This window comes from Acipenser ruthenus, chromosome 25, assembly GCF_902713425.1.
Source record: "Acipenser ruthenus chromosome 25, fAciRut3.2 maternal haplotype, whole genome shotgun sequence".
NCBI classification, from domain to species: Eukaryota; Metazoa; Chordata; class Actinopteri; order Acipenseriformes; family Acipenseridae; genus Acipenser; species Acipenser ruthenus.
In genome coordinates this window covers 29060231-29071654 of record NC_081213.1, presented here as the reverse complement: position 1 = coordinate 29071654, position 11424 = coordinate 29060231, and the positions used below count along the sequence as shown (strand labels likewise).

At 52.6% G+C, this 11424-nt stretch overlaps 1 protein-coding gene across 2 annotated transcripts in view; it reads left to right on the top strand.

Annotated features, from left to right (window-relative positions):
* Positions 1 to 11424, top strand: part of LOC117968417 (cadherin EGF LAG seven-pass G-type receptor 3-like) — a 46654-nt gene that overhangs the window by 9006 nt on the left and 26224 nt on the right. For both annotated transcript variants that reach the window (XM_059000077.1, XM_059000076.1), the window contains exons 2-12: positions 1578 to 2201; positions 4143 to 4365; positions 4728 to 4843; positions 5511 to 5599; positions 6044 to 6201; positions 6619 to 6782; positions 7143 to 7268; positions 7930 to 8099; positions 9010 to 9195; positions 9659 to 9769; positions 10077 to 10245. In XM_059000077.1, the coding sequence (XP_058856060.1) occupies positions 1578 to 2201; positions 4143 to 4365; positions 4728 to 4843; positions 5511 to 5599; positions 6044 to 6201; positions 6619 to 6782; positions 7143 to 7268; positions 7930 to 8099; positions 9010 to 9195; positions 9659 to 9769; positions 10077 to 10245 (2136 nt within the window). The remainder of the gene's footprint in view (positions 1 to 1577; positions 2202 to 4142; positions 4366 to 4727; positions 4844 to 5510; positions 5600 to 6043; positions 6202 to 6618; positions 6783 to 7142; positions 7269 to 7929; positions 8100 to 9009; positions 9196 to 9658; positions 9770 to 10076; positions 10246 to 11424) is intronic.

Here is an 11424-nt window from a genome sequence, read left to right as displayed (position 1 = left end):
TGCGTGTTGTGTGTGGTGTTCATCTCGTTTCTGAATCACTGGGTTTCTTTCTCTCTTGTGTTCCAGTCCGTGTTGTGTGTGGTGTTCATCTCGTTTCTGAATCACTGGGTTTCTTTCTCTCTTGTGTTCCAGTCCGTGTTGTGTCTGGTGTTCATCTCGTTTCTGAATCATTGGGTTTCTTTCTCTCTTGTGTTCCAGCCCGTGTTGTGTCTGGTGTTCATCTCGTTTCTGAATCACTGGGTTTCTTTCTCTCTTGTGTTCCAGCCCGTGTTGTGTCTGGTGTTCATCTCGTTTCTGAATCACTGGGTTTCTTTCTCTCTTGTGTTCCAGTCCGTGTTGTGTGTGGTGTTCATCTCATTTCTGAATCACTGGGTTTCTTTCTCTCTTGTGTTCCAGCCCGTGTTGTGTCTGGTGTTCATCTCGTTTCTGAATCACTGGGTTTCTTTCTCTCTTGTGTTCCAGTCCGTGTTGTGTGTGGTGTTCATCTTGTTTCTGAATCACTGGGTTTCTTTCTCTCTTGTGTTCCAGTCCGTGTTGTGTGTGGTGTTCATCTCGTTTCTGAATCACTGGGTTTCTTTCTGTCTTGTGTTCCAGCCCGTGTTGTGTCTGGTGTTCATCTCGTTTCTGAATCACTGGGTTTCTTTCTCTCTTGTGTTCCAGTCCGTGTTGTGTGTGGTGTTCATCTCATTTCTGAATCACTGGGTTTCTTTCTCTCTTGTGTTCCAGCCCGTGTTGTGTGTGGTGTTCATCTCGTTTCTGAATCACTGGGTTTCTTTCTCTCTTGTGTTCCAGTCCGTGTTGTGTGTGGTGTTCATCTTGTTTCTGAATCACTGGGTTTCTTTCTCTCTTTTTGAAGTAGGAGGGGGAGGGTCTCATTTCTGATTCACTGAATCACTGGAGCAGCTGTTGTTGCAGACTCACAGCGGGGGATGGGCCCTGATTGCGTTTGTGTGTCTGAAACCAGGACAGACCGGGCCGAACCAAACAGACAGACCTGCTCACAAACCTGCACACACAGTCCCACACACGGAGACGCAGGCTCGCTCACACTAGTAGATGCACAGGGTCCAGGGTGGCAATAAGCAGCAGGTTTGATCATGTCTCCCCAGGGCGAGTGTCCTACATACTGGGCCAGCCCTGCCAGCCTCTGATGAATAGAGATCCGTAAACAATGAACAGATAGTGCTGCTCCTCAGCACTGCGAGCTGGAGAGATGAGCTGGGAGACTGCTGGGGGGGGTGGGCAGGGCTGACAGTGGGAGCTGTGCTGGAGAGCAGTGTGTGTGTGTGTGAGTGTGTGTGTGTGTGTGCTGGAGAGCAGCGTGTGTGCGTGCATGCATGCGTGCGTGCGTGTGTGTGTGTGCTGGAGAGCAGTGTGTGTGTGTGTGTGTGTGTGTGTGTGAGTGTGAGTGTGTGTGTGTGTGTGTGTGTGTGTGTATGCTGGAGAGCAGTGTGCGTGCGTGCGTGCGTGTGTATCCACAGTGCTCAGATGTAGTGGCAGTTATATTAGTGTGTAATCTCATGGTGTTGTACATTACGATAACATGTCTGTCTGTGTCTGTGTGTCTGTCCCTGCAGACGGGATCCACAGTGTGACGGCTCAGTGTGTGCTCCGTGTCCTCATCATCACGGAGGACATGCTGTCCAACAGCGTGACGGTGCGTCTGCAGGACGTGTCCCAGGACCGCTTCCTGTCCCCGCTGCTGGGACACTTCCTGGACGGGGTTTCCTCCGTGCTATCTGTCCCCCAGGAGGACATCTTCGTGTTCAACATCCAGCAGGACGGGGACGCAGACATCCTGAACGTCAGCTTCTCCGCCCTGCTGCCTGGGGGGCTCTTCCTCCCCTCCGAGGCCCTGGAGGAGCAGCTGTACCTGAGCCGGCCACGTCTCACGGCCCGAGCCATGCTGGAGGTGCTGCCCTTCGATGACAACGTGTGCCTGCGAGAGCCCTGCCAGAACTACATGAAGTGTGTCTCCGTGCTGCAGTTCAACAGCTCCGCCCCCTTCATCACCTCCGCCTCCGTCCTCTTCCGCCCCATCCACCCAATCACGGGGCTGCGCTGCCGCTGCCCGCCCGGCTTCACAGGGGACTACTGCGACACGGAGATCAACCTGTGCTACTCCAAGCCCTGCCTGAGCGGGGGGGTGTGCGCGCGCAGGGAGGGCGGCTACAGCTGCATCTGCAGAGAGGGCTACACCGGTGAGTCGCTCCCCCCTCCCAGCCATGCTGACTTCATACGCTTCTGCTGGGACCAGCCTGTTCTTCAACAGACAAAGACCTTTGCTAAGATGTTATTTATTATAGTTTTCTTCTATTCTCTAATTATACAGTATATATATATATATATATATATATATATATATATATATATATATATATATATATATATATATATACTTACACCAGGTTTTTTTTATTACCATGCTTCTGTCTTCTTTATCACACTATATTGTCTAGGCTTCAGCTCTCTCTCTCTCTGTCTCTGATCTCTCTCTCTCTCTCTCCCTCCCTCTCTCTCTCTCTCTCTCTCTCTCTCTCTCTCTCTCTCTCTCTCTCTCCTCCGGGCTCATATCTCTAGATGAGATTATTTCTTTTCTTTACTTTTCATTTCCTCTCTGAAGTCAGACAACACCACCAGAGAGTCTCTTGTCTCTCTGATACTCAGACCTGCTTTTCCAAGCTAGAAATGTATGTAATTGGTTGGCAACAACTCTCTCTAAAACCTTGGCTAAAAATGGGAGATTGGATATTGGTTTATAGTTACTAAGTGCTTTAGGGTGGAGGTTGGTTTTTTTGAGCAAAGGCTTTACCACGGCGACCTTAAATGCAGAGGGAACTCTACCAGAGAAAAGTGCTTCATTTATCATTGATAGGATGTGTGTATTAATGGCACCAAACCCATCTTCTAATAATGTGGTAGGAATTGGATCAAGGGCACACGTAGCAGGTCTCATACGTGGAACTAATGCTGTCAGGTCTCTGTCAGGAATCTCAGAAAAAGCCTCCATTGCAATTCCATCAGGTCTAGTTAGTTCAGGTAAAGAAGAATGGTCCACACTAGAAGGATTGTGAGCAATCAGATCTCTGATGTCAATTATTTCATTATTAAAATAAGTTAAGAAGTCATTGCAAGTGATATCAGAGCCAGTCGTGGAGGTGTAGTATTAGGAGGGGAGTTATTCATTTATCTACACATGCAAACAGAAAGCCAGGAATAGTAGATTTGCTTCAGTCAGGGTAGAGTAGTATAAGGATCTAGCTTGGGACAAAGCCTTCCTGTATTTCACCTGATGGTTTTTCTGAGCAAGGTCATGCAGATTGGTACGCTTCAATCTGCGTTCCAGTTTGCGAGCCTCACATGTGAGTATACGAGTCGAGCCAGTGAGCCTCGCTGTGCTTCTTCTGGAATGCCACCTGCGAGTCTAACTGCTGCTGCAGTATCTCAACTCAGAGTCTCAGTGATAGTGTGGGTATTAACCATCCCATCCAAGCACTGATGGACTGGAGACAACTTGAACATCTCACAGAGCTTTACAGGACTTCAGGGATTCATGAGCCGAGATTTGACTGGATGATCCTGGCTCTTTACAGGACTTCAGGGATTCATGAGCCGAGATTTGATTGCATTGAATAGATTCTCAGTTAAGGAGTAATTTGGAGGAGAAGCCTCGATCATGGATACATTGCCCTCGGCTCTAAGCCATGTTTCAGTTAACGCTATGGTTTCCCTTTCTGATTGGCTGTGTGAGCCGGTTTATCTTTCTGATTGGCTGTGTGAGCCGGTTTCCTTTTCTGATTGGCTGTGTGAGCCGGTTTCTCTTTCTGATTGGCTGTGTGAGCCGGTTTCTCTCGGTGTAATTCAAGCAAGGGAAGCGATGATCACAGGAATCAATACGGGAATCTGGAGCAGTAAATAAGAAGTGGACGGGGGCCTAATCTATAATGTGATGTCCATCATGGAAGCTTTCAATCCCATCACTGCCGCCCCTCCCCAGGGCCCTGTAGCAGTCTGCAGGGAGGGGGGGTGCACGTGTGCAAGCTGCAGGAGGGACTAAGCATGGCTTATTTACAAAAGGGTTGCAGCTGTGTAGGGATAACCTGCAGCAGGGTCTGTGCTGAGAGCTGCCATCTCGTCCCCAGGAGAGCACTGCGAGGTGGACAGTCGCGCTGGCCGCTGTGTCCCAGGGGTCTGTGGGAATGGAGGGACCTGCACAGAGCTGCCGGAGGGGGGGTTCCGCTGCGACTGTCCCTCGGGGGGCTTCGAGAAACCCTACTGCACCGTCACAGCCAGGTCCTTCCCTCCCAAATCCTTCATCATGTTCAGAGGACTGCGGCAGAGATTCCACCTTTCCATCTCCCTCTCGTGAGTATTAACTGAGAGAGTGAGAGAGAGACAGAGACAGAGTGTGAGAGAGTGAGAGAGAGAGTGAGAGAGTGTGAGATAGAGAGTGTGAGAGTGAGAGAGTGTGTGCAGGTGAGATTGTCAGCACTGAGATCTCAGATTGTGATCTGCTCAGAAGCGCAGGGTCTGTGCTGGTTAGTATTTACTGGTTTGTGATCTGGTCTTTAACATTGTTTTGTCTGTGTTTGTATGTGCGTGTCTGTGCTCTGTGTGTGTGTGTGTGTGTGTGTGTGTACTCTGTGTGTGTGTGTGTGTACTCTGTGTGTGTGTGTGTGTGTGTGTGTCTGTGTGCTCTGTGTCTGTGTCTCTGTGTGTGTATTCAGGTTTGCCACTCTGGAGTCCAGCGGGCTGCTGCTGTATAACGGCCGATTCAACGAGAAGCACGACTTCATCGCTCTGGAGATCGTCGAGGGGCAGGTGCAGCTCAAGTACTCCACAGGTCAGTGCAGGACAGGTGCAGCTCAAGTACTCCACAGGTCAGTGCAGGACAGGTGCAGCTCAAGTACTCCACAGGTCAGTGCAGGACAGGTTCAGCTCAAGTACTCCACAGGTCAATGCAGGACAGGTGCAGCTCAAGTACTCCACAGGTCAGTGCAGGACAGGTGCAGCTCAAGTACTCCACAGGTCAGTGCAGGACAGGTGCAGCTCAAGTACTCCACAGGTCAGTGCAGGACAGGTGCAGCTCAAGTACTCCACAGGTCAGTGCAGGGCAGGTGCAGCTCAAGTACTCCACAGGTCAGTGCAGGACAGGTGCAGCTCAAGTATTCCACAGGTCAGTGCAGGACAGGTGCAGCTCAAGTACTCCACAGGTCAGTGCAGGACAGGTGCAGCTCAAGTACTCCACAGGTCAGTGCAGGACAGGTGCAGCTCAAGTACTCCACAGGTCAGTGCAGGGCAGGTGCAGCTCAAGTACTCCACAGGTCAGTGCAGGACAGGTGCAGCTCAAGTACTCCACAGGTCAGTGCAGGACAGGTGCAGCTCAAGTACTCCACAGGTCAGTGCAGGGCAGGTGCAGCTCAAGTACTCCACAGTGCTGTACTGGAGTCCTGTAGAGGTCCCTGGGTTTGATCAGGTGTAACCTGCTGTCCCTCACTATCTGTCCCCAGGTGAGTCCTCCACCCAGGTGAGCCCTTATCTGCCTGGGGGGGTGAGCGATGGAAACTGGCACACCGTCCAGGTGCAGTACTACAACAAGGTAGGCACAGAGACTGGCTGTCTGTATCAGTGTGTCAGTGTGTCTGTGTATCAGTGTGTCTGTGTATCAGTGTGTCTGTGTATCAGTGTATCACTGTGTCTGTGTATCTGTGTATCAGTGTGTCTGTGTATCAGTGTGTCTGTGTATCAGTGTATCAGTGTATCAGTGTATCAGTGTGTCTGTGTATCAGTGTATCAGTGTGTCTGTGTATCAGTGTATCAGTGTGTATGTGTATCAGTGTGTCTGTGTATCAGTGTGTCTGTCTGCACACTCCCTGCTCCTCTCTGTGTGTGAGTATATTCCTTGTCATTCTCTGTGTATGTGTCTATTCCCCTCTCTCTCACTCTCTCACTCTTTCTTTGTGTATTTCCTGGGTCTCACTGTCTCGCACTCTGAGTGTATACACCACCCCCCTCCCCCTCACTCCTCACTCTGTCTCCCCAGCCCAAGCTCAGCTCCTCTGGTGAGGCTCAGGGCCCCTCAGAGGAGAAGGTGGCGGTCGTGACGCTGGACGACTGCGACACGGCCCTCGCTCTGCGCTTCGGACAGCAGATCGGAAACTACAGCTGCGCAGCGCAGGGAGTGCAATCCAGCACCAAGAAGTGAGTCCGCAGGGCAGAGCCTGCATGTGTGAGTGAGTGTGTGTGTGTGAGTGTGTGTGTGAGTGTGTGTGTCTGTGAGTGTGTGTGAGTGTGTGTGTGTGTGTGCGACTGTGTGTGAGTGTGAGTGTGTGTGTGTGAGTGTGAGTGTGAGTGTGTGTGTGAGTGTGAGTGTGTGTGTGTGAGTGAGAGAGTGCACACACAATCTTCAGCCAATATAAGGCAGGTCACTGGAGACTCAGGGCAGTGCACACTGCCCCCCTGTGGCAAGACTGCACACTGCAGCCGCAGGCAGCACAGACACCTCCAAATACAAATAGCAACCGGACAGATTTCGAGACCGTTGAAACGGGTACTGCAGTATCGTTTGCCTCCTCTCACTCTGTGCACCTCCCCCCTCTCTCTGTCTCTGTTCTCCAGATCTCTGGACCTGACGGGTCCTCTCTTGCTGGGCGGTGTTCCGAACCTTCCTGAGAATTTCCCCGTGCTGAGCAGGGAGTTCATCGGCTGCATGAAGGACCTGCACATCGATAACCGCAGGATAGACATGGCCGGCTACATCGCCAACAACGGCACCCTGCCTGGTGAGTCATGACGTCGTAGTGACAGTGCTGAGGGGTCCCTGTGACAGTGACTGTGCTGTGCTCTGACCCGTCTCCCCTCTCACCTCTCCCCTCTCCCCGCTCCCCTCTCCCCTCTCCCCGCTCCCCTCTCCTCTCTCCCCGCTCCCCTCTCCTCTCTCCCCTCTCCCCGCTCCCCTCTCCCCTCTCCCCTCTCCCCGCTCCCCTCTCCCCTCTCACCTCTCCCCTCTCCCCGCTCCCCTCTCCTCTCTCCCCGCTCCCCTCTCCCCTCTCCCCGCTCCCCTCTCCCCGCTCCCCTCTCCTCTCTCCCCGCTCCCCTCTCCTCTCTCCCCGCTCCCCTCTCCTCTCTCCCCTCTCCCCCAGGCTGCAGTGCTAAGCTGTCTTTCTGCGATGGGAACCCGTGCAAGAACGGAGGCACCTGCCGAGTGACCTGGGAGACCTTCTCCTGTGAGTGCCCCCTGGGGTTCGGAGGCAAGGACTGCAGCCATGGTGAGACCCGGATCTGTGTGTGTGTGCGTGTGTACGTGCGTGTGTGTGTGTTTGTGTGGAGGGGGCTCAGTGTGTGTGTGTGTGTGTGTGTGGAGGGGGCTCAGTGTGTGTGTGTGTGTGTGTGTGTGTGTGTGTGTGTGTGGAGGGGGCTCAGTGTGTGTGTGTGTGTGTGTGTGTGTGCGTGCGTGCGTGTGTGTGCATGTGTTTGTGTGGAGGGGGCTCAGTGTGTGTGTGTGTGTGTGTGTGTGTGTGTGTGTGTGTGTGTGGAGGGGGTTCTCTCCTGTGCGATCTGTCTGCTGAAACTGTGCAGAATCATTTGTTATATTAAAAGATTTATAATCTCTTATTATAACTATCTCTACAATAAATCACAAAAACAAGATAGTACTTTTTTAAGTTCAGAATTGTGTCACGTGCTCTTACACACAGATACACACACACACACACACAGATAAACACTCAGATATACACACACACATCTACACACACACCCTCACACACTCACACTGAAATGCTCGCTGTGTCTTTAGATTCACCCAGAATGCAGGTCAGAGATCATGTCAGTTTGTGTGTCTGTCAGCGTCCATGCAGCGGGGTGTCAGTTCAGGAGGGCTCCCCTAGGTGGTACTCACACTAACGCCTCCCCCTGTGCTCCCTGTAGTGATGCAGCACCCACACCGCTTCCTAGGGAACAGCGCCCTCTGGTGGGACCTGAAGAACGAGGTGACCGTCTCACTGCCCTGGTACCTGGGGCTCATGTTTCGAACCCGCGCCTCTGAGGGTGTGCTACTGCAGGCACACGCGGGACAATACACCAGCATGGCCTTCCAGGTGAGAGACCAGTACACACCAGTATAGCATGGCCTTCCTGGTGAGAGACCAGTACACACCAGTATAGCATGGCCTTCCTGGTGAGAGACCAGTACACACCAGTATAGCATGGCCTTCCCGGTGAGAGACCAGTACACACCAGTATAGCATGACCTTCCAGGTGAGAGACCAGTACACACCAGTATAGCATGACCTTCCAGGTGAGAGACCAGTACACACCAGTATAGCATGACCTTCCCGGTGAGAGACCAGTACACACCAGTATAGCATGGCCTTCCTGGTGAGAGACCAGTACACACCAGTATAGCATGGCCTTCCTGGTGAGAGACCAGTACACACCAGTATAGCATGGCCTTCCCGGTGAGAGACCAGTACACACCAGTATAGCATGACCTTCCAGGTGAGAGACCAGTACACACCAGTATAGCATGACCTTCCAGGTGAGAGACCAGTACACACCAGTATAGCATGACCTTCCTGGTGAGAGACCAGTACACACCAGTATAGCATGGCCTTCCTGGTGAGAGACCAGTACACACCAGTATAGCATGGCCTTCCCGGTGAGAGACCAGTACACACCAGTATAGCATGACCTTCCAGGTGAGAGACCAGTACACACCAGTATAGCATGACCTTCCCAGTGAGAGACCAGTACACACCAGTATAGCATGACCTTCCCGGTGAGAGACCGCTGTAGACCATCACACAAACCTGGCCGTTATCAGCACAATGTGGAGCTGGTGCTGCAATCTGACAGCATCATGTGACACTGATTCCTGAGCGCCCGTGTGTATCGGGGATTCCAGCACTGAGTCAGAGGCTCCGTTAGGGAAGGAGATGTAGGGAGGGATGTTGTGGAGCGGGCGAGTGGCTAACACCCCTGTCTCCCCCCCTGCCCCCCTCTCTCCAGCTGGACGGCGGTCAGCTCTCGTTCCTGGTCAGCCGCGGCTCGAGCCACACGGTCCGGCTGCTGCTTGACCAGGTGCAGGTGAACGATGGGAAGTGGCACGACCTGCAGCTGGAGCTGAGAGACGTGCGCAGCGGCCGGGACACGCGCTACGTGGCAACCGTGCGGCTGGACTTCGGACGCTTCCAGGTAAGAGTGTGCAGCACCGCGTGGGGCTGTGTGAGGCTGTATGATGCTGTGTTGCTGTGTGCGTGAGGCTGTGTGATGCTGTGTTGCTGTGTGTGTGTCAGGCTGTGTGAAGCTGTGTGATGCTGTGTTGCTGTGTGCGTGTCAGGCTGTGTGAAGCTGTGTGATGCTGTGTTGCTGTGTGCGTGAGGCTGTGTGGGGCTGTGTGATGCTGTGTTGCTGTGTGTGTGTCAGGCTGTGTGAGGCTGTGTGATGCTGTGTTGCTGTGTGTGTGTCAGGCTGTGTGAGGCTGTGTGATGCTGTGTTGCTGTGTGTGTGTCAGGCTGTGTGAAGCTGTGTGATGCTGTGTTGCTGTGTGTGTGTCAGGCTGTGTGAAGCTGTGTCATGCTGTGCTGCTGTGTGTGTCAGGCTATGTGATACTGTGTCTCCTCTCCTCTCTCTTCTCTCTCTCTCTCTCTCTCCGCAGGGCACGGTGATTGTGGGTAATGATCTCCACGGTCTCAAGGTGAAGCACCTGCATGTGGGCGGAGTCCTGGGGACGGGGGAGGTGCAGAGCGGAGCGCGGGGGTGCATACAGGTGAGCACACCTGAGCACAAACACTAACTGTGTGTTCATACAGTGTAACTGTGCTGTCTCTTCATACAGTGTAACTGTGCTGTCTCTTCATACAGTGTAACTGTGCTGTCTCTTCATGCAGTGTAACTGTGCTGTCTCTTCATACAGTGTAACTGTGCTGTCTCTTCATACAGTGTAACTGTGCTGTCTCTTCATACAGTGTAACTGTGCTGTCTCTTCATACAGTGTAACTGTGCTGTCTCTTCATGCAGTGTAACTGTGCTGTCTCTTCATACAGTGTAACTGTGCTGTCTCTTCATCCCCTCAGGGGGTGCGTTTGGGGGACACTCCAGCGGGGATGCCCCTGCCCAAGCCGACGCGCTCGTTCAAGGTGGAGTTGGGGTGCAGCGTGGGGGACCCCTGTGATTCCAGCCCCTGCCCCTCGCACAGCTACTGCAGTGATGAGTGGCAGCACGCCTCCTGCCTCTGTGATCCAGGTACTGCACTGCGCTCACCAGCTGCCTTTTCATTTCATTTCATTTCCCACAACGCTTTAGATTTTATTCTCCACTCGAAGGTTTGTAATTAGATTGATAATGAACGGATGCTTCTGTTTACCTTGTGTCACTCTCCCTGCCAGCGATGTGTCCTGGATCAGAGAGGGCAATACAGGAGGATGTCTCAAATTAACTGACTCCTCTCACTCTCCCTCCCAGCGATGTGTCCTGGATCAGAGAGTGCAATACTGGAGGATGTCTCAAATGAACGGACTCCTCTCACTCTCCCTGCCAGCGATGTGTCCTGGATCAGAGAGGGCAATACTGGAGGATGTCTCAAATGAACGGACTCCTCTCACTCTCCACAGCGATGTGTCCTGGATCAGAGAGGGCAATACTGGAGGATGTCTCAAATGAACGGACTCCTCTCACTCTCCCTCCCAGTGATGTGTCCTGGATCAGAGAGTGCAATACTGGAGGATGTCTCAAATGAACTGACTCCTCTCACTCTCCCTCCCAGCGATGTGTCCTGGATCAGAGAGTGCAATACTGGAGGATGTCTCAAATGAACGGACTCCTCTCACTCTCCCTGCCAGCGATGTGTCCTGGATCAGAGAGGGCAATACTGGAGGATGTCTCAAATGAACGGACTCCTCTCACTCTCCACAGCGATGTGTCCTGGATCAGAGAGTGCAATACTGGAGGATGTCTCAAATGAACGGACTCCTCTCACTCTCCACAGTGATGTGTCCTGGATCAGAGGGTGCAATACTGGAGGATGTCTCAAATGAACGGACTCCTCTCACTCTCCACAGCGATGTGTCCTGGATCAGAGAGTGCAATACTGGAGGATGTCTCAAATGAACGGACTCCTCTCACTCTCCCTGCCAGTGATGTGTCCTGGATCAGAGAGTGCAATACTGGAGGATGTCTCAAATGAACGGACTCCTCTCACTCTCCACAGCGATGTGTCCTGGATCAGAGAGGGCAATACTGGAGGATGTCTCAAATGAACGGACTCCTCTCACTCTCCACAGCGATGTGTCCTGGATCAGAGTGCAATACTGGAGGATGTCTCAAATGAACGGACTCCTCTCACTCTCCACAGCGATGTGTCCTGGATCAGAGAGTGCAATACTGGAGGATGTCTCAAATGAACGGACTCCTCTCACTCTCCAC